The following is a 23,302-nucleotide window of genomic DNA, read 5'->3' as shown; positions in this document are numbered from 1 at the left end:
ACTCTTAAAATGTCAGCTGCTAATTTTCAGATTTACACCACATAAACACAGCCATTTTCACTGGACTATCTGTTGCTGCCAAGTCATTATTTCCCTGGGGGTTAGCTTTGCAATAACCAAGTGGTGAGACACATAGCCCTCTATATTTAAATGTTTCAGGTACACTCCATAGGTGTCTGCGTCACATACAATATCTTCTATTGACATTATCTTCTATTGTTTGTCCTCATGTGTCTGTTTTTCAGCATAAAGTACTCTGTAGCCACTTAGTGTGGACACCAGGAGAGACCAGACACACACAATAACAGTCTCTCTTCACTTCATCCCTCTCCCCCTTCTCCCTAAATCCTCTAGGTTATATCAGCTGTTTTGAGGAACCCCTCCCGCATCGGAACTGGCTGACACAGAGGGCACAGCATGATCATAGGTGAGAGGTCACTTGGTCGGGTCAACAGGAAATATTATTAAAGATGCTTTACATTGAAATACAGACAGAGATGTAGTAGTCCCAGAGTTACTGATCCAAGGTCAGTTTTGCATTTCACCTCCTGATGATTATGATGACTGACCGTGTTAGAATAAGAAAGACAAGGCTTAATCATGCACTCTCTCTATCCACCTGTCTCTTATCTGCAGGTATGTTTTGACGTGAGAGAGGAAACCAGTCCCGTTATCGCCACCTCAACCGCTCTTAAGATAACCTTACGGGGCCAACTGGGGGCCCAAGGCTGGTTAGGAGACATATTAGGGTAGCACTGTAATTCATGAATCATATGCTGTCTGCCGCTGTTCTTACCTCTTTCACTTTCTGTCTTCAACACATCTCTCCCCACCTTGTCTTTCTTCCTCGTTTTATAAACACCATATGTGCATTGAAGTACAGATTGAACTTGTGTTTAGAATATAATATTACAATTATGATAATTATAATGCATGTATTATGTATTTATAACACCTGGATAATTAACTTCTTTCAACAAAGCGTTTCACAATCTCCACTGGTTGGAATTAAGTATCTCATTGAAATACTATCCTGTGTCCTCAGATTAATGCAGATGAAGGGTTTCAGATATGCATATTTATCTCTGTAAATATGAATTACAAATCAATCATGTTTCTAGTCCATTGCATAGTTACAATGTGTAATCATTGATGTCCCAGGAGCAGAAGTGGTAAACACTGTTGAAGTGTATAATTTTCAGGACCCTGTCTTTCAAAGATAATCTGTAAAAATCCAAATAACTTCACAGATCGTCATTATAAAGTGTTTAAAACCTCTTGGAACCACCCTTCCCGGATAATAGCATAGCGCAATGGTCAAATAATCTTACTAGAAAATATTCATATTCATGAAATCACAAGGGAAATATAGCGAAACACAGCTTAGCATTTTGTTAATCACCCTGTCGTCTCAGATTTTGAAATTATGCTTACAGCGAAAACAATACAAGCGTTTGCGTAAGTTTATCGATATACTAGTAACAACATTACACCTATCGGCAGGTAACTTGGTCACGAAAATCAGAAAAGCAATCAAATTAATCGTTTACCTTTGATGAGCTTCGGATGTTTTCACTCACGAGACTCCCAGTTAGACAGCAAATGTTCATTTTGTTCCATAAAGATATTTTCTATATCCAAATACCTCCGTTAGTTTGATGCGTTATGCCTAGGGATCCACCGGAAATAGCGACAACACAGACAAAAATTCCAAATTATATCCATAATATCGACAGAAACATGGCAAACGTTTTTTATAATCAATCCTCAAGGTGTTTTTCAAATATCTATTCGATAATATATCAACCGGGACAATTGGCTTTTCACTAGGACCAGGAGGAAAAATGGCTACCTCTCTGTTTAGCGCAAAAATCACACTGAGAGCCAACAACTGACCACTTACGGAATGTGGACGTTTACGCTCATTCTTCAAAAATAAAGGCCTGAAACTACGTCAAAAGGCTGTAGACACCTTAGGGAAGCCACAAAAAAAGGAATCTGGTTGATATCCCTTTCAATGGGCAATAGGGATGCATAGAAAGACAGGGGGTTTCAAAATAAGAGTCACTTCCTGATTGGATATTTCTCAGGATTTCGCCTGCAATATCAGGTCTGTTATACTCACAGACAATATTTTTACAGTTTTGGAAACTTTAGAGTGTTTTCTATCCTAAGCTGTCAATTATGCATATTGCATATGCATATTCTAGCATCTGGTCCTGAGAAATAGGCAGTTTACTTTGGGAACGTTACTTTTCCAAAAATAAAAATAGTGCCCCCGAGCTTCACTGTTTCGCATGCTTGTTCAATGAACCATAAACAATTCATGAACATGCACCTGTGAAACGGTCATTAACTTATTTGGGACTGGGGGCAGTATTGAGTAGCTTGGATGAATAAGGTGCCCAGAGTAAACTGCCTGCAAACTCAGGTCCAGTTGCTAATATATGCATATTATTAGTAGATTTGGATAGAAAACACTCTGAAGTTTCTAAAACTGTTTGAATGATGTCTGTAAGTATAACAGAACTCATATGGCAGGTAAAACCTGAGAAGAAAATCCAACCAGGAAATGGGAAATCTGAGGTTTGTAGTTTTTCAACTCATTCACTATCGAATACACAGTGTCTATGGGGTCATATTGCACTTCCTAAGCATTCCACTAGACCTTAACAGTTTTTAGAACCTTGTTTGATGCTTCTACTGTGAAGTCGGGGCGAATGAGAGGGGATTGAGTCAGAGGTCTGGCAGAGTGCCATGAGCTGACCACGCACGTTCACGTGATAGTTCGCTTGCGTTCCATTGCAATTCTACAGACAAAGGAATTCTCTGGTTGGAACAATATTTGAAGATTTATGGTAAAAACATCCTAAAGATTGATTCTATACTTTGTTTGACATGTTTCTACGAACTGTAATATAACTTTTCGTCTGAACTTTTGCTGGACTTGCCTGCGAGTCGTGAGTTTGGATTGTGTACTAAACGCGTTATCGGACAAATCAAACATTTATTAGGGAACTAGGATTACTGGGAGTGCATTCTGATGAAGATCATCAAAGGTAAGTGAATATTTATAATGCTATTTCTGACTGATTTCTGTTGACTGTACAACATGGTGGATATCTGTTTGGCTGTTTTGTTGTCTGAGCGCTGTACTCAGATTATTGCATGGTGTGCATTTTTGGTAAAGCTTTTTTGAAATCTGACACAGCGGTTGCATTAAGGAGAAGTTTATCTAAAGTTCCATGTATAAAACTTGTATTATCATCAACATTTATGATGAGTATTTCTGTAAATTGATGTGGCTCTCTGCAAAATCACTGGATGTTTTGGAACTACTGAACGTAACGTGCCAATGTAAAGATTTTTTAAATATAAATATGAACTTTATCAAATAAAACATACAGTGGGGCAAAAAATATTTAGTCAGCCACCAATTGTTCAAGTTCTCCCACTTAAAAAGATGAGAGAGGCCTGTAATTTCCATCATAGGTACACTTCAACTATGACAGACAAATCCAGAAAATCACATCGTAGGATTTTTAATGAATTTATTTGCAAATTATGGTGGAAAATAAGTATTTGGTCAATAACAAAAGTTTATCTCAATACTTTGTTATATAACCTTTGTTGGCAATGACAGAGGTCAAACGTTTTCTGTAAGTCTTCACAAGGTTTTCACACACTGTTGCTGGTATTTTGGCCCATTCCTCCATGCAGATCTCCTCCAGAGCAGTGATGTTTTGGGGCTGTTGCTGGGCAACACGGACCTTCAACTCCCTCCAAAGACTTTCTATGGGGTTGAGATCTGGAGACTGGCTAGGCCAATCCAGGACCTTGAAATGCTTCTTACGAAGCCACTCCTTCGTTGCCCGGGGGGTTTGTTTGGGATCATTGTCATGCTGAAAGACCCAGCCACGTTTCATCTTCAATGCCCTTGCTGATGGAAGGAGGTTTCCCCTCAAAATCTCACGATATATGGCCCCATTCATTCTTTCCTTTACACGGATCAGTCGTCCTGGTCCCTTTGCAGAAAAACAGCCCCAAAGCATGATGTTTCCACCCCCATGCTTCACAGTAGGTATGGTGTTATTTGGATGCAACTCAGCATTCTTTGTCCTCCAAACACGACGAGTTGAGTTTTTACCAAAAAGTTCAATTTTGGTTTCATCTGACCATATGACATTCTCCCAATCTTCTTCTGGATCATCCAAATGCTCTCTAGCAAACTTCAGACAGGCCTGGACATGTACTGGTTTAAGCAGGGGGACACGTCTGGCACTGCAGGATTTGAGTCTTTGGCGGCGTAGGGTGTTACTGATGGTAGGCTTTGTTACTTTGGTCCCAGCTCTCTGCAGGTCATTCACTAGGTCCCCCTGTGTGGTTCTGGGATTTTTGCTCATCATTCTTGTGATAGTTTTGACCCCACGGGGTGAGATCTTGCGTGGAGCCCCAGATCGAGGGAGATTATCAGTGGTCTTGTATGTCTTCCATTTCCTAATAATTGCTCCCACAGTCGATTTCTTCAAACCAAGCTGATTACCTATTGCAGATTCAGTCTTCCCAGCCTGGTGCAGGTCTACAATTTTGTTTCTGGTGTCCGTTGACAGCTCTTTGGTCTTGGCCATAGTGGAGTTTGGAGTGTGACTGTTTGAGGTTGTGGACAGGTGTCTTTAATACTGATAACAAGTTCAAACAGCTGCACAGGATCAGTACATCTGAACATCACACCTGCGGGACAGGTACAGGATGACAACAACTGCCCGAGTTACACCAGGAATGCACAATCCCTCCATCAGTGCTCAGACTGTATGCAATAGGCTGAGAGAGGCTGGACTGAGGGCTTGTAGGCCTGTTGTAAGGCAGGTCCTCAACAGACATCACCGGCAACAACGTCGCCTATGGGCACAAACCCACCATCGCTCGACCAGGGGGGATGGTCAGATTCGCGTTTATCATCGAAGGAATGAGCATTACCTGTCCTCTAGAGCGGGATCGATTTGGAGGTGGAGGGTACGTCATGGTCTGGGTTGGTGTATCACAGCATCATCGGACTGAGCTTGTTGTCATTGCAGGCAGTCCCGATGCTGTGCGTTACAGGGAAGACATCCTCCTCCCTCATGTGGTACCTTACTGCAGGATCATCCTGACATGACCCTCCAGCATGACAACGCCACCAGCCAAACTGCTCGTTCTGTGCATCATTTCCTGCAAGACAGGAATGTCAGTGTTCTGCCATCAAGAGCCCGGATCTCAATCCCATTGAGCACGTCTGGGACCTGTTGGATCTGAGGGTCCCGGCTAGGGCCATTCCCACCAGAAATGTCTGGGAAACCTGCAGGTGCCTTGGTGGAAGAGTGGGGTAACATCTCACAGCAAGAACGGTCAAATCTGGTGCAGTGCATGAGGAGGAGATGCACTGCAGTACTTAATGCAGTGAGTGGCCACACCAGATACTGACTGTTACTTTTGATTTTGACCCTCCTTTGTTCAGGGACACATTATTCCATTTCTGTTAGTCACATGTCTCTGGAACTTGTTCAGTTTATGTCTCAGTTGTTGAATCTTGTTATGTTGACAAATATTTACACATTTAGTTTAAGTTTGCAGAAAATAAATGCAGTTGATAGTGAGAGGACATGTCTTTTTTTTCAAATAATGGAGTTTGATATGACTGAAAAACAATGTCTCAGAGATTCATACCTGAACCGCACCAAGGAAGAGTACATAATAGGACTTGCATCCTTGGCACAATAAAGTTATTACATTCTACTCAATCCATAGGCTTCATTAATGTCATTCGGACATGAAGTTGATACAACAACTATGATAGCTGAGGTTCATAGTTTGGTATGAATATTAGTTCAGAACCTAATGTTTTAGGGTCCATACACAGATCGGCTACATACTGTAGCTAGCTACACATCCATTGGCATTCAGTTATTTTTATCCTCCACTACACAATAAGCATGCAAATAGTTAGCTAGCTATGTTACTTCAGCTGCATTGCAAGGCAAGCTTACACAATTGTACATTCAATTTGCAGTAAATACTTTAGCTAGTTTGATTCTCCACTGTTTCACAAGATGACAGCCTGGTTTGCTGGTTTTCTCAGGAGTCCCTAAAACATTAAACAAGACAAATTACAAATTCATTCTCCTGTCATAATACTACCTAGCTTGCTGGCAAATGTTAGCTAGTCATAACTTGCTAAATAGCGATTAGCGAACTTCCCCTTGTGGTGGTCTGGAGCAATGAAACCATACCTTTAAGTCCCACGGTGCAAGCTCACAACTTTTAAATTAGGAACCACTCCAAAATGAAGGAAATCTTTGACTATGTACAGACTCCGTGAGCGTAGCCTTGCTATTGAGAAAGGCCACCGAAAGCAGACCAGGCTCTCAAAATGAAGTGGTATCTGAGCTGCACTTCCTAACCTCCTGCCAAATGTAGGACCATATTAGAGACACATATTTCTATCAGATTACGCAGACCCACAAAGAATTCAAAAACAAATCCAATTGTGATAAACTCCAACATCTATTGGGTGAAATACTAGTGTGCAATCACAGCATCAATATTTGCGACCTGTTGCCACAAGAAAAGTGCAACCAGTGAAGAACAAACACCACTGTAAATACAACTTGCAATTATTTTTATTTATTTTCCCTTTCGTACTTTAACTATTTGCACATCATTACATCACTGTATGTATACATAATATTTGGATCTTTTTGAAGTGTAATGTTTACTGTACATTTTGTTTAGTTTTTTTCCACTTTTGTTTATCTATTTCACTTGCTTTGGCATTGCAAACATACGTTTCCTATGCAAATAAAGCCCTCAAACTGAATTAGAGAGAGCGAGAGAGAGAGACTGAGTGACTGAGTTTTAGGTGAGAATCTTTTAGGTGAGAACAGGAAATTAGATATAAGCATCGAGAGAGGGAGACCAAGTTAAAAGGAAGTGTTTATATCTGATGCTAGTCAAAGATGGATCTAACAATAGATAATACCCAACATATGTCCTCTGTCAATCTATCTGTTCACAGGCTCAATGGAACCAGCAATCATCCACACAGGTATGATTTCTACAGTGCCTTCAGAAAGTATTGATACCCCTCGACTTATTACACATTTTGTCTTACAGGCTGAATTGAAAATTGATTACATTGATTTGTTTTCTCACCCATCTACACACAATACCCCATAATGACAAAGTAAACATGCTTGAAAATATGGAGAGAGGTACTCAGAAATGTGTTGTATTGGATTTGCCCCAAACACTTTATATTCAGGACAAAAAGTCAACTGCTTTGTCACATTTTTTGCATTATTACTTTAGTGCCCTGTATTCTGTACAGGCTTCCTTTTTTTCACTCTGTCAATTTGGTTACTATTGTTGAGTAACTACAATGTTGATCCATCCTCAGTTTTCTCCTATCACAGCCATTAAATTCAAACTGTTTTAAAGTCACCGTTGGTCTCATGGTGAAATCCCTAAGGTGTATTTAATAACTTTATCGTGCTCAAAGGGATATTCAATGTATTTATTTTTACCCATCTACCAATAGCTGCCCTTTTTTACGAGGCACTGGAAAACCCCCTTGGTCTTTGTGGTTGAATTGGTTTGAAATTCACTGTTTGACTGAGGGATCTTACAGATGTGTAACGAGTGAGCTGAGAGTCGGGAAGCAAGTTCAGGGAGTGTGTTTTAATCAAGGAGGTGATGGCCTCCAGGTGTGTGTCATATTGCGCAATTACACGTAACAATGGTGACAGGTGTGCGCCATGACGAGCAGACAGGTGACCTAGAGACCGGAGGGAGCACACGTGACATTATGTGTGGGGTACAGAGATTCATTCATAGTCATTCAAAAATCATGTTAAACTCTTACTGCACACAGAGTGAGTCCATGCAATGTATTATGTGACTTGTTAAGCAAATGTTTACTCCTGAACTTATTTAGGCTTGACATAACAAAGGGGCTGAATACTTACTGACTCAAGATATTTCAGCTTTTCATTTTTAATTAATTTGACATTATGGAGTATTTTGTGCAGACCAGTGACAAAATAATCCTGCCATCAATAGTTTTTGAGCTATGATACTTTTGATGCTGATATTTCTGTGTTGATCTTACAAATCTATGAAACGTGAGAATAGTTTTTTGTGTGTTGTTGTTTGTCCATAAAAATACAGAATTCCCCAAGTGTAAGTTATCTACATGCAGTGTGATATTGTACTGGATGCATTGTTTACTGTACATTTGCTAACTTTATTCCTCAATATTATTAAATGAATGATAATTCCAAAGAAACCTATCCTGGGTGCTTTCTCCAGACCTTAATAAGTGGAGAAATTTATTTGAACTCTACTTGGTTTCGTTTGTGGTGCCATGTCAGATAAAAATGTGATGTGAGAACTCAGACAAGCATAAGCACACACGCACACACACCTTTTGCTCATGTACCTCCCTACTCTATCCCCTCCCTCCAACTACATCCTCCTCTTCTCCTCTCTCTCAAATCCTCCTCCTCCCTTCCTCTCTCTCCTCTTCCAGACAGTGTTGGCTATACCCTGATTTTGTTGTTACACAAGTCGCTCTACCTGGCCCTGTCACACCTGGGTTTCCTAGCCAACAGCCTGACCCTGCATGAACTCTGGAGGTCGGTGTGGACCCCCACCATCATCCTGACCCTCAACATGGTGACCTCTGACCTCTTGCTGTGCACCAGCTTCCTGTTCCGGGTGGTATACTACCGGAGGGGTCACATCTGGTCTGGAGGGGACACGGTGTGTCAGGCTGCCATGCTAACCATGATAACAGTCTTCTACGTCAACCTCTACTGTAACATAATGCTGCTTCTCTGGACCAGTGTGACGCGCTACGCCACCGTGGTATGGATGCCTACAACAACAAGTCTTCAAACTTAAATGGATTGATTTTTAATGAGGTTATTTTAATTGACCTCTTGTTTAAAATACATTTTTAAATTAATAAATTACTCTAGCACTCAATTTTGCTCTAAAATGTTTCCCTGGTTGTAGGTGCGGCCTCGCCCTGCCCTCCTTACTCCCCTCACCAGGTCCAGAGGATGCTGGGTACTCTGCCTCATCACCTGGGTAACTGTGGCAACGGTGATGAGTGCCAGTGTGGTACTTCAGATCGAAAGAAGAAGAGGAGGAGACAGCTGCTTTGACATGTTGGAGAATCACCACAGAGAAGAGTTCAACAACCAACACTGCCTGAGGGTGGTCCTGTTTTTCATGATTCTCACCTTTATTCTGGTCGGCTATGGGGGACTAGTGTTGCATCTACAGAGTGTCAGGGGGGCCAGGAACAAACGCACCAGTGAAGGAGGTGTGACGGAGGTGGTTGAGTTGCGGGGTGGAAGAGGGGTGTGTGGTGTTTTTAGGGGAGAGGGAGGGCAGGGGGAGAACAGACGGGGTGTAGACTTGGGGGTGCGTTCAAGGGCAGGAGATAGGCAGGGGGTGAAGGGTGGTAGCCTGAGGGTTCGAAGGAAGATCCTGGCAGCGGTTGTGGTGTTTGTGGCGTGTTTCTTTCCCTACCATGTCCAGCGTGCAGTGACCCTGCTCTCACCACACGGGGGCGACTGTGAGAAGGGGAAAACATGATGGAGTGTGACAAACGCAACCATAACCATAGCAGCGCTGAGCTGTGTTGTACTGCTCTACCAATAAATACATTGGTAGATCAACACTGATCTACCAATAAATAAATTTTCAACACAACAATAAGCTTTATTTTCTCTTCAGCTACATGAGTGTTTCTCAGCAGAAGTCAGTGGGTGAGTATTCAGCTTGTAAGGTGGTCGACCAATGAATGCATGCAAGCACACACACACACGCACACGCACACGCACACACACACACACACACACACACACACACACACACACACACACACACACACACACACACACACACACACACACACAAAGACCTGCACAATGACACACACGACCTGTTACATCATAGAATGAGAATACAATAAGTAGATACTTAAGCGAAGTGCTGAATAGCACAGTAGCAGTAGCAATACTTCTGGATTTTGACAATTAGTCCCTTTATCTACTTCCCAGAGTCAGACAAACTTGTGGATATGTTTTATGTCTCTGTGTCCAGTATGAAGGAAAATAGAGGTAGTTTCACGAGCCAATGCTAACTAGTGTTAGCGCAATGACTGGAAGTCTATGGGTATCTGCTAGCATGCTAGTAGATACCCATAGACTTCTAATACTTGCGCTAACACTAGTATTGTCATTTGCCTTGTTTCAGGGTGGAGCTTATTAGAATAAAACTCCACACGCTTTGCAATTGTTCATTTTTACAGACACTCTTACCACACCATAGTGCCATCAGACTTTGATACCAATGTAGTGAAAGGGGGCCACAACATTGTGAACCACTATAAAGAAATGGTATAGAAAAGTATTTTGCATTCTGAAAATATAAATTACAGCTTTCGAAATGATCTTGTTACAAAATACATAAGAAGTAATTAAAACATGTATTTCCAATACATGCAACAGAAATACTGTCCTTATGGTCATAGCTCAATAACCCAACTAAGTGACCCAACTGCTGGGTCAAGAATAACCCAAAATGTGTTCTGTCCACTATTTACCCAGCACTGGGTTGCTTTTTAACCCAGCATTATTTTGAGTGTAGTGGTGGATGAGGTGATTGTCCTCCCCTAACAGAGCTCTGAGAATCTGGAAAGGCACTATATAAATGCAACAAATTATTATTATCAACACAGGATGTGTGAGAGAGAGAGAGAGAGAGAGAGACCTTGAGTGAGGTAGAGAGGTCATAACAGGAAGCGAGATAGACAAAGTTAAAAGGAAGTGTTCATGTCTGATGCTAGTGAAAGATGAATATAACAACACATGATATACAACAAATGTCTTACGTCAACCCATCTGTTCACTGGCTCAACGGAACCAGCAACGATCCACAAAGGTAAGATTTCTATATTCAACACATCTACAGTTGGTACCAGGCATAGGAGGCACATGAATGTGTCAAGTTTGGGGACCTTCATTTTCACCATGCTTTCCATGCATCATTGCATTTTCAGACTGCAAGATAGTAGGCAATTTGTAATATGATGAGTAAATTGGATAGTCATCACTTAGGCTAATAATATAACTCAAACACTGTTTGCAAAAAAATAATTTTCAATGCATAGCTGAGCACGTGTAGAGTAGGCCTAGGCTAGTATAGGCTACACCAGATACAGTGCCTTGCGAAAGTATTCGGCCCCCTTGAAGTTTGCGACTTTTTGCCACGTTTCAGGCTACAAACATAAAGATATAAAACTGTATTTTTTTGTGAAGAATCAACAACAAGTGGGAAACAATCATGAAGTGGAACGACATTTATTGGATATTTCAAACTTTTTTAACAAATCAAAAACTGAAAAATTGGGCGTGCAAAATTATTCAGCCCCTTTACTTTCAGTGCAGCAAACTCTCTCCAGAAGTTCAGTGAGGATCTCTGAATGATCCAATGTTGACCTAAATGACTAATGATGATAAATACAATCCACCTGTGTGTAATCAAGTCTCCGTATAAATGCTCCTGCACTGTGATAGTCTCAGAGGTCCGTTAAAAGCGCAGAGAGCATAATGAAGAACAAGGAACACACCAGGCAGGTCCGAGATACTGTTGTGAAGAAGTTTAAAGCCGGATTTGGATACAAAAATATTTCCCAAGCTTTAAACATCCCAAGGAGCACTGTGCAAGCGATAATATTGAAATGGAAGGAGTATCCGACCACTGCAAATCTACCAAGACCTGGCCGTCCCTCTAAACTTTCAGCTCATACAAGGAGAAGACTGATCAGAGATGCAGCCAAGAGGCCCATGATCACTCTGGATGAACTGCAGAGATCTACAGCTGAGGTGGGAGACTCTGTCCATAGGACAACAATCAGTCGTATATTTCACAAATCTGGCCTTTATGGAAGAGTGGCAAGAAGAAAGCCATTTCTTAAAGATATCCATAAAAAGTGTCATTTAAAGTTTGCCACAAGCCACCTGGGAGACACACCAAACATGTGGAAGAAGGTGCTCTGGTGTCAGATGAAACCAAAATTGAACTTTTTGGCAACAATGCAAAATGTTATGTTTGGCGTAAAAGCAACACAGCTCATCACCCTGAACACACCATCCCCACTGTCAAACATGGTGGTGGCAGCATCATGGTTTGGGCCTGCTTTTCTTCAGCAGGGACAGGGAAGATGGTTAAAATTGATGGTAAGATGGATGGAGCCAAATACAGGACCATTTTGGAAGAAAACCTGATGGAGTCTGCAAAAGACCTGAGACTTGGACGGAGATTTGTCTTCCAACAAGACAATGATCCAAAACATAAAGCAAAATCTACAATGGAATGGTTCAAAAATAAACATATCCAGGTGTTAGAATGGCCAAGTCAAAGTCCAGACCAGAATCTAATCGAGAATCTGTGGAAAGAACTGAAAACTGCTGTTCACAAATGCTCACAAATCCAACCTCACTGAGCTCGAGCTGTTTTGCAAGGAGGAATGGGAAAAAATTTCAGTCTCTCGATGTGCAAAACTGATAGAGACATACCCCAAGCGACTACAAAGTATTAACTTAAGGGGGCTGAATAATTTTGCACGCCCAATTTTTCAGTTTTTGATTTGTTAAAAAAGTTTGAAATATCCAATAAATGTCGTTCCACTTCATGATTGTGTCCCACTTGTTGTTGATTCTTCACAAAAAAATACAGTTTTATATCTTTATGTTTGAAGCCTGAAATGTGGCAAAAGGTCGCAAAGTTCAAGGGGGCCGAATACTTTCACAAGGCACTGCATGGCTCTTCTTTCTTTGTGCAGGAAAAATGTGGCATTTTAAAAACACATTTCATGCAATTCTACTACACTTTATACACCGCTCAAAAAAATAAAGGGAACACTTAAACAACACGATGTTACTCCAAGTCAATCACACTTCTGTGAAATCAAACTGTCCACTTAGGAAGCAACACTGATTGACAATAAATGTCACATGCTGTTGTGAAAATGGATAGACAACAGGTGGAAATTATAGGCAATTAGCAAGACACCCCCAATAAAGGAGTGGTTCTGCAGGTGGTAATCACAGACCACTTCTCAGTTCCTATGCTTCCTGGCTGATGTTTTGGTCACTTTTGAATGCTGGCGGTGCTTTCACTCTAGTGGTAGCATGAGACGGAGTCTACAACTCACACAAGTGGCTCAGGTAGTGCAGCTCATCCAGGATGGCACATCAATGCGAGCTGTGGCAAGTTGGTTTGCTGTGTCTGTCAGCGTAGTGTCCAGAGCATGGAGGCGCTACCAGCAGACAAGCCAGTACATCAGGAGACGTGGAGGAGGTCGTAGGAGGGCAACAACCCAGCAGCAGGTCCGCTACCTCCGCCTTTGTGCAAGGAGGATCACTGCCAGAGCCCTGCAAAATGACCTCCAGCAGGCCACAAATGTGCATGTGTCTGCTCAAACGGTCAGAAATAGACTCCATGAGGGTGTGACCCGACGTCCACAGGTGGGGGTTGTGCTTACAGCCCAACACCATGCAGGACGTTTGGCATTTGCCAGAGAACACCAAGATTGGCAAATTCGCCACTGGCGCCCTGTGCTCTTCACAGATGAAAGCAGGTTCACACTGAGCACACGTGACAGACGTGACAGTCTGGAGACGCCGTGGAGAACGTTCTGCTGCCTGCAACATCTTTCAGCATGACCGGTTTGGCGGTGGGTCAGTCATTGTGTGGGGTGGCATTTCTTTGGGGGGCCGCACAGCCCTCCATGTGCTCGCCAGAGGTAGCCTGACTGCCATTAGGTATCGAGATGAGATCCTCAGACCCCTTGTGAGACCATATGCTGGTGCGGTTGGCCCTGGGTTCCTCCTAATGCAAGACAATGACCTCATGTGGCTGGAGTGTGTCAGCAGTTCCTGCAAGAGGAAGGCATTGATGCTATGGACTGGCCCGCCCGTTCCCCAGACCTGAATCCAATTGAGCACATCTGGGACATCATGTCTCGCTCCATCCACCAACACCACGTTGCACCACAGACTGTCCAGGAGTTGGCGGATGCTTTAGTCCAGGTCTGGGAGGAGATCCCTCAGGAGACCATCCGCCACCTCATCAGGAGCATGCCCAGGGGTTGTAGGGAGGTCATACAGGCACGTGGAGGCCACACACACTACTGAGCCTAATTTTGACTTTTTTTAAGGACATTACATCAAAGTTGGATCAGCCTGTAGTGTGGTTTTCCACTTTAATTTTGAGTGTGACTTTTCCAAATCCAGACATCCATGGGTTGATACATTTGATTTCCATTGATAATTTTGAACTATGTAAAGAAAAAAATATTTAATAAGAATATTTCATTCATTCAGATCTAGGATGTGTTATTTTAGTGTTCCCTTTATTTTTTTGAGCAGTGTATGATCGGAGACCTTAGCAGACAGTTTTTTTTATACGACAAATGACTGGGTAGCCAACTCTGCTGACAATTACAAACATATCAATAGAACAAAACATTGTCCATATAATAGGCCCCCGAGAAGGGGAGACACAAATAGAATATGACGTCCATCTAAACTAGAGAAGGAAATTATTGGACAAAAACTTACTTAAGTGGCACTAACCAGTCAATGATAAAGAGTGAATATGCATTGTGCGCACTCAACCGGGATATTGCCGATCCTCTCCGCTGGTGCAATTCTCTTCTATTTACAGCAATAACCATTTGCTTTTCAAACTATGTTTACCCGCGATTGTATTTTGAAATATTGTGATATTCCTGGCTGGGCCTCTACTTTTCACTAATAGTCGCAACTTAACAATCATGTATTTGGTATTTGCTGCGCGTGCTGCCCAAATTGCGAGCGCTGCCTTTCCCTCCGACTGTAACCAATTGTTGTTGTTTTTTTAAAGAAGCTAATGATTCTCTGTGACCAAATCATGCTTTTGTAGCCTATTTTAATCATTGTAATTATTTCTGTATAGACAGGAGTAGGCTAATTAGGCTATATAATTTTGGCAATTCAATTTACTTAAGGAAAGTTTAGCTTTCCCTGCCTATGGTACCAGGGCGTCATGCACCTGAAACAACCTTTCCCGCAACCTATAATCCTTATGCCTGATTCTATGTAAATAAATATGTACATTTTTCTGCATGTTATCTACGCATACCTTTTAACCTGTTCATTTGTCATTTGAATTTAGGACATTTAGGACAATTTAGGACATGCACATGGATTCTTTAAGAACTGTTATGCCTTAGGAGTTTAGTACAACTGGCATATAGTATCATAACGAAATAATTGAAGCAATTTTTGTATTTTCTAAAGTCTATCAACCTTGCCAGCAGGCATTGCCAGCAAAGATACTGTAGTTGAGGTTGGGAACCTGTTCAACAGCAGTAACAATCATCTGACATCAGAGCGCGACGTATGTTTGCTGTTGAACGCTGAAACCTGAATTAAAGACCTCGGTTTAAAAGCTGAGAGAAACATCTCGGTCCCCAAGGAAAAAACCCTGTGCTACCTAAGAGCAAGAGTACAGGACATAACAAGGCTGCTTCCGACTGTTCTACCACAGATACCAGGACCTGACACTGCGTAGTCCATGAGGGGTCAAATGACATCAGGGGGGCTAGCTCGGGAACAAAAACGGCCCATCATTTTAGGTCCAGTACCCTCGTTGGGACGCGGATGTGAAAGATTTAGCAGACTGCACATTACACATCTGGCTAAAGACTACTGTATCTCTGCTGGAGACACTTTTATTGATAACTTTGACACCTTATGGATACAGAAGATACTCTACAGGAATGACGGAGTCCATCCAAATAATCTTGGCTCCTAGACTCTGTCCACCCATTTCAAGGCTGTGTTGAAACAATGACTGGTAAATGATCCAAGACCAGCTCAGTTAATCCCTACCATTGTGACAATGAGTCATTATAATGCTGCATCAAATGTACATGATCTTAGGGGCATTGGAAAACACAATGTAAGTCATTTAATTTATGTACTCCTAATTGCACCGAATACATCTGTTTATCCTCCAGCTATTGTAAGCAGTAATTATGAGCCTATAAACCAGAGTCACACTGTTAGCACTGAGGCGGTGTGCAATAGTAGGAAGACCACTTCATGCAGCTCACCCTACACTATCAGCGCCAATGTAAATAACAGAAGTACGTCTACCTCTGATAAGCTTCCCAGTAAAGCATTAAAAACAATCAAGCAACCCAGGAAAGTGCTAAAAAATAGTCAATATTAACATATGTAGCCTAAGAAACAAGGTCCATGAAGTTAACTTGCTTGTAACAGATTCATATTCTGACTATCTCTGTAACTCACTTACGATAATACCTTTGATGATACAGTGGTAGCAATACATGGTTATAACATCTACCGAAAAGACAGATATGCCAACGGAGACGGTGTTGCGGTCTATATTCAGAACAACATTCCTGTAAAGCTTAGAGACGATAGAATGTTAAATACTGTCGAAGTAATATGGCTACAGGTTCACCTGCCTCACCTAAAGCCCATTCTTGTGGGAAGCTGCTATAGACCACCAAGTGCTAACAGTCAGTATCTGGATATTGTGTGTGAAATGGTTGATAATGTATGTGATATCAACAGACAATAATATTTTCTGGGTGATTTAAATATTGACTGGCTATCATCAAGCTGCCCACTCAGGAAAATCTTCCAACTGTAACCAGTGCCTGCAACCTGAATCGGGTTGTCAGTCAACCTACCAGGGTAGTTACAAACAGCACAGGAATTAAATCATCAACATGTATTGATCACATTTTTACTAACACTGCATATATTTGCTTTAAAGCAGTATCCAAATCCATAGGATGTAGTGATCACAATATAATAGCCATATCTAGGAAAACCAAAGTTCCAAAGGCTGGGCCTAATATAACGTATAAGAAGTCATACAAGAAGTTTTGTTGTGATTCATATGTTGATGATGTAAAGATTATTTGCTTGTCTGTGGTGTGTAATGAGGAGCAACCAGATGCTGCACTTGACGCATTTATGAAACTACTTATTCCAGTTACTAATAAGCACGCACCCATTAAAAAAATGACTGTAAAAACTGTTAAATCCCCTTGGACTGATGAGGAATTGAAAAGTTGTATGGTTGAGAGGGATGAGGAAAAAGGTATGGCAATTAAATCTGGCAGCCCAACTGATTGGCAAACGTACTACAAATTAAGAAATCATGTGACTGACCTAAATAAAAAGAAACTACACTGTGAAACAAATACATTATATAAAGAATGATAGAAAAAGCTTTGGGGAACCTTAAATAACATTTGAATTCCATAAAGTCAGTGTGGAAGAGGTGAAAAAAGTATTGTTTTCTATCAACAATGACAAGCCACCGGGGTCTGACAACTTAGATGGAAAATGACTGAGGGTGATAGCAGATGATATTGCCACTCCTATTTGTCACCTCTTCAAAGTCTACAGGAAAATGTCTGACCTCAGGCCTGGAGGGAAGCTATAGTCATACCGCTACCCAAGAATAGTAAAGCTCCCTTTACTGGCTCAAATAGCTGACCAATCAGCCTGTCACCAACCCTTAGTAAAATTTTGTTTGACCAGATACAATTCTATTTTACAGTAAATAAATTGACAACAGAATTTCAGCATGCTTATAGGGAAGGAGACTCAACAAGAACAGCTCTTACAGAAATTACTGATGATTGGCTGAGAGAAATTGATGATAAAATGATTGTGGGGGCTGTCTAGTTAGACTTCAGTGCAGCTTTTGACATTATCGATCATAGTCTGCTGCTGGAAAAACTGGCTTTACACCCCCTGCTATAATGTGGATAAAGAGTTTCTTGTCTAACAGAACACAGAGGGTGTTATTTAATGGAAGCCTCAAACATAATTCAGGTAGAATCAGGAATTCCCCAGGGTAGCTGTTTAGGCTCCTTGCTTTTTACAATTTTTACTAACAACATGCCACTGACTTTGAGTAAAGCCAGATTTTATATGTATGTGGATGACTCAACACTATACACGTCAGCAAATACAGCGACTGAAATTACTGTACCACTCAATTAAGAGCTGCAGTTAGTTTCAGAGTGGGTGGCAAGGAATAAGTTAGCCCTGAATATTTCTAAAACTAAAAGCAATGTATTAGGAACAAAACACTCAATAAACCCTAAACATCAACTAAATATTGTAATAAATGATGTGGAAATTGAGCAAGTTGAGATGACTAAACTGCTTGGAGAAACACTAGATTGTAAACTGTCATGGTCAAAACATATTGATGCAGTAGTAGCCAACATGGGGAGAAGTCTGTCTATAATAAAGCGATGCTCTGCCTTCTTAACAACACTATCAACAAGGCAGGTACTATAGGCCATAGTTTTGTCGCACCTTGACAACTGTTCAGTCGTGTGGTCAGGTGCCATAAAAAAGGACTTGGGAAAATTGCAATTGGCTCAGAACAGAGCAGCACAGCCCTTGGATGTACACAGAGAGCTAACATTAATAATATGCATGTCAATCTCTCCAGCTGAAAGTGGAGGAGAGATTGACTTCATCACTACTTTTATTTATGAGAGGTATTGATATGTTGAAAGCACCGAACTGTCTGTCTAAACTACTGGCACACAGCTCGGACACCTATGATTACCCCATAAGACATGCCATAAGAGGTCTCTTCACAGTCCCCAAGTCCAGATCAGATTATGGGAGGCACACAGTACTACATAGAGCCATGAACACATGGAACTCTTTTCCACATCAAGTAACTGATGCAAGCAGTAAAATTCGATTTTAAAAAAAGATAAAAAACACCTTGTGGAACAACACCTTACAAACATCAACACACACACACGATAACATTCAAACTATATATACACAGGGATTTAGTACTGTAGATACAGCTGAAGTCGGAGGTTTACATACACCTCAGTCAAATACATTTAAACTCAGTTTTTCACAATTCCTGACATTTAATCCTAGTAAAAATTCCCTGTCTTAGGTCAGTTAGGGTCACCACTTTATTTTAAGAATGTGAAATGTCAGAATAATAGAAGAGAGAATTATGTAATTCAGCTTTGATTTCTTTCATCACATTCCCAGTGGGCCAGAAGGTTACATACATTCAATTAGTATTTGGTAGCATTGCTTTTAAATTGTTTAACTTGGGTCAAACATTTTTTCAAACAAGCTTCCCACGAAAAGTTGGGTGAATTTTGGCCCATTCCTCCTGACTGAGCTGGTGTAACTGAGTCAGGTTTGTAGGCCTCCTTGCTCGCACACACGTTCAGTTCTGTCCACAAATGTTCTCGGATTGAGGTCAGGGCTTTGTGAAGGCCACTCCAATACCTTAACTTTGTTGTCCTCAAGCCATTTTGCCACAACTTTGGAAGTGCTTGGGGTCATTGTCCATTTGGAAGACCCATTTGAGACCAAGCTTTAACTTCCTGACTGATGTCTTGAGATGTTGCTTCAATAAATCCACATAATTTTAACTTCCTCATGAAGCCATCTATTTTGTGAAGTGCACCAGTCCCTCCTGCAGCAAAGCACCCCCACAACATGATGCTGCCACCCCTGTGCTTCACAGTTGAGATGGTGTTCTTCAGCCTGCAAGCCTCCCCCTTTTTCCTCCAAACATAATGATGGTCATTATGGCCAAACAGTTCTATTTTTGTTTCATCAGACCAGAGGACATTTCTCCAAAAAGTATGATCTTTGTCCCCATGTGCAGTTGCAAACCGTAGTCTGGCTTTTTTATAGCTGTTTTGGAGCAGAGGCTTCTTCCTTGCTGAGCGGCCTTTCAGGTTATGTCGATATAGGACTCGTTTTACTGTGGATATATATACTTTTGTACTTGTTTCCTCCAGCATCTTCACAAGGTACTTTGCTGTTGTTCTGGGATTGATTTGCACTTTTCGCACCAAAGTACGTTCATCTCTAGGAGACAGAACGCGTCTCCTTTCTGAGCGGTATGACGGCTGCGTGGTCCCATGATGTTTATACTCATGTACTATTGTTTGTACAGATGAACGTGGTACCTTCAGGGGTTTGGAAATTGTAGACCTGTGGAGGTCTACAATTGTTTTCTGAGGATTTCTACTGATTTTCCCATGATGTCAAGCAAAGAGGCACTGAGTTTGAAGGTAGGCCTTGAAATACATCCACAGGTACACCTCCAATTGACTCAAATGATGTCAATTAGCCTAACAGAAGCTTCTAAAGCCATGGCATAATTTTCTGGAATTTTCCAAGCTGTTTAAAGGCACAGTCAACTTAGTGTATGTAAACTTCTGACCCACTAAAATTGTGATACAGTGAATTATAATTGAAATAATCTGTCTGTAAACCATTCTTGGAAAAATTACTTGTGTCATGCAGTAAGTAGATATCCTAACCAACTTGCCAAAACAATAGTTTGTTAACAAGAAATTTGTGGAGTGGTTGATGACTCCAACCTGATTGTATGTAAAGTTCCAACTTCAACAGTATGTGGTAGTGGTGGAAAAGGGGACTGAGAGCACACAGTGTGTTGTAAAATCTGTGAATGTATTGTAAAGTTTCAAAATTGTATAAACTGCCTTAATTTTGCTGGACCCCAGGAAGAGTAGCTGCTGCTTTGGCAGCAGCTAATGGGGATAATAAATACAAACCTATCTAGCTGACTAGCTAAAGCCAACTTCATATAATTGCTAGGTGGCTAGTATTACAGAGAAACAAAAAAAACATTCGTATTTTATTTATTCATCAATAAAGGAATCAATAGGCTACATAGCTTGATCAAATTAATGTACAAACACACCTCCTGCAAGTCCTGCCCATCACCGGCAGCTAAAATCACTCGACACTCTCTCTCTTGTCTTCCACTGATAATACTGTCTGCATGCACTGGCTAGAGTATATATCATCCTGCCAAGCATATCTTTGTTCCATGGTGCACCTTGGAAGGAACCACTTACTAGGGAAAATGGGGGGGGTTGTACTCTTTGATTTGTCCAGTCAGTGTGCCCCCTTTGCAAAATACAGCTAACAGATATTTTTATGATAATTATTTAAAACATTAATTAATTAATTTAACACCTGTAAATGTTAAAAACAGGACAAATCTGGGGGGACATGTGCCTAAGGTAGGTAATTAAATTATGCAATGTGTGTTTGTTTTGTTTGTGTGGTTGTTTGTTAATAACAAGATTAAGTTTCCCATGTGGAAGTTATCTAGTCTGATATTGCATTTTATGCACTCACTTGCCAAGTTCAATAAAGGTTACTGTATATCTGCTTCCTTCATTCCTTGATATTATTAAATTCATGTTAATTCCAAAGAAACCTATCCTGGGTGTTTTCACCAGATCTTCATAATAACTGCAGAAATGAATGGAAACTCTAACTGGCTTTCATTTGTATGTTTTTGTGGCTTCATGTCTTAGAAAATGTGATGTAAGAACTCATAAGCACACACACAAAGTTATCATTACTGTTTATGCCCCCTTCTCTCTCCTCTCTCTCCAACTCCTTCTCTCCTCTCTCCCAAATCCTCCTCCCTTCCTCTCTCTCCTCTTCCAGACAGTGCTGGTTACACCCTGACCCCATCGACATACAAGTCAAACCCTGGCTCTACCTGGTCCTGTCACTCCTGGGTTTCCTAGCCAACGGCCTGACCCTGCGTGAATTCATGAGGTCGGGGAGGACCCCTACCGTCATCCTGACACTCAACATGGTGACCTCTGACCTCTTGCTGTGCACCAGCTTCCTGTTCCGGGTGGTATACTACCGGAGGGGTCACATCTGGTCTGGAGGGGACACGGTGTGTCAGGCTGCCATGCTAACCATGATAACAGTCTTCTACGTCAACCTCTACTATAACATAATGCTGCTTCTCTGGACCAGTGTGACGCGCTACGCCACTGTGGTATGGATGCCTACAACAACACGTCTTCACACTTAAATGGATTGATTTTGAATTAGGTTGTTTTTAATATTTAAAATACATTTTTTAATAATACGTTTCTCAATCAACCACTCAATTTTGCTCTCAAATCTTTCCCTGGTTGTAGGTGCGGCCTTGTCCTGCTCTTCTCGTGCCCTTCACTAGGCCCAGAGAATGCTGGGTACTCTGCCTCGTCACCTGGGTAACTGTGGTAACGGTGGTGAGTGCCAATGTGGTATTTCAGTTCGGACGAGGAAAAGGAAGAGGAGGAGGAGACAGCTGCTTTGACATGTTGGAGAATCACCACAGAGAAGCGTTAAACAACCAACACTGCCTGGGGGTGGCCCTGTTTTTTGTGATTCTCACCTTTTTTCTGGTCAACTATGGGGGATTAGTGTTGTATCTGCAGAAGGTCAGGGGGTCCAAGAATACAAACACAAGTGAAGGAGGGACAAGGGAGGGGCGTGGGGTGAGTACGGGGGTGACCGCAGGGGATAGGAGGGTGAGTTGTGAGGTGGAAGAGGGGTGTGGGGTGAGTTTAGGGGAGACGGAGGGCAGGGGGGAGAACATACAGGGTGTAAACTTGGAGGTGCATTCAGGGGCAGGAGAGAGCCAGAGGGTGAAGAGTGGTAGTCTGAGAGTACGAAGGAAGATCCTAGCTGTGGTTGTGGTGTTTGTGGCATGTTTCCTGCCCTACCATGTCCAGCGTGCAGTAACCCTGCTCTCACCACATGGGGGAGACTGTGAGAAGTTGAGAACACAATGGAAGGCGAAGAATGCAACTATAACCATAGCAGCTCTGAGCTGCATTGTACATCCCTTACTCCATCTGGCCTTGCGCCACCTGCCCTGCTGCAGAAGACTACAGTAAAAGATACAGACCGAACCCACCCACACACTCACTGCTGTGGGCAACTGTAAGAGGCCTAGCTGGTTGAGAGAATGCCAAGAGTGTGCAAAGCTGTCATCAAGGCATAGGGTGGCTACTTTGAAGAATCTAAAATCTAAAATATATATTTGATTTGTTTAAAACTTTTTTGTTACTACATGATTCCATGTGTGTTATTTCATATTTTTGATGTCTTCAGTATTATTCTACAATGTAGAAAATAGTAAAAATAAAGAAAAAACATTGAATGAGTAGGTGTGTCCAAACTTTTGATTGGTACTGTATTCAGACCCCTTGACTTATTTTGTTACGTTACAGCCTTATTCTAAAATGTATGAAATAAAACTAAATCCTCATCAATCTACACTCAATACCCCACAATGACAAAGCGAAAACAGATTTTTTCTTTTT

General features: G+C 41.6%; 3 protein-coding genes across 15 annotated transcripts in view; 2 read left to right on the top strand and 1 right to left on the bottom strand.

Moving 5' to 3' along the window:
* LOC135547311 (peripheral plasma membrane protein CASK) overlaps positions 1 to 23,302 on the bottom strand; it is a 203,510-nt gene that overhangs the window by 58,159 nt on the left and 122,049 nt on the right. The window lies entirely within an intron of this gene.
* LOC135547761 (proteinase-activated receptor 3-like) lies at positions 4,658 to 9,639 on the top strand. Its single transcript, XM_064977020.1, has 3 exons — positions 4,658 to 7,081; positions 8,564 to 8,901; positions 9,052 to 9,639. Exons 1-3 carry the CDS (start codon positions 7,057 to 7,059, stop codon positions 9,637 to 9,639), a joined length of 951 nt encoding a protein of 316 aa, XP_064833092.1. The 5' UTR covers positions 4,658 to 7,056.
* Positions 10,863 to 23,120, top strand: LOC135547309 (cysteinyl leukotriene receptor 2-like). The gene is made up of 3 exons (XM_064976167.1): positions 10,863 to 10,989; positions 21,639 to 21,984; positions 22,130 to 23,120. Exons 1-3 carry the CDS (start codon positions 10,901 to 10,903, stop codon positions 22,871 to 22,873), a joined length of 1,179 nt encoding a protein of 392 aa, XP_064832239.1. The 5' UTR covers positions 10,863 to 10,900; the 3' UTR covers positions 22,874 to 23,120.

The sequence above is a fragment of the Oncorhynchus masou genome, chromosome 10, assembly GCF_036934945.1.
Source record: "Oncorhynchus masou masou isolate Uvic2021 chromosome 10, UVic_Omas_1.1, whole genome shotgun sequence".
NCBI lineage: Eukaryota > Metazoa > Chordata > Actinopteri > Salmoniformes > Salmonidae > Oncorhynchus > Oncorhynchus masou.
This window is presented reverse-complemented; position numbering and strand designations above follow the sequence as displayed.

Bases quoted from the DNA above. Each gene is read 5' to 3' on its own strand.
- LOC135547309 (XM_064976167.1), top strand. From the start codon at position 10,901: ATGAATATAACAACACATGATATACAACAAATGTCTTACGTCAACCCA. The intron at 10,990-21,638 runs GTAAGATTTCTA...CTCCTCTTCCAG, and splicing joins ACCAGCAACGATCCACAAAG to ACAGTGCTGGTTACACCCTG. The intron at 21,985-22,129 runs GTATGGATGCCT...CCCTGGTTGTAG, and splicing joins TGACGCGCTACGCCACTGTG to GTGCGGCCTTGTCCTGCTCT.
- LOC135547761 (XM_064977020.1), top strand. From the start codon at position 7,057: ATGGAACCAGCAATCATCCACACAG. The intron at 7,082-8,563 runs GTATGATTTCTA...CTCCTCTTCCAG, and splicing joins ACCAGCAATCATCCACACAG to ACAGTGTTGGCTATACCCTG. The intron at 8,902-9,051 runs GTATGGATGCCT...CCCTGGTTGTAG, and splicing joins TGACGCGCTACGCCACCGTG to GTGCGGCCTCGCCCTGCCCT.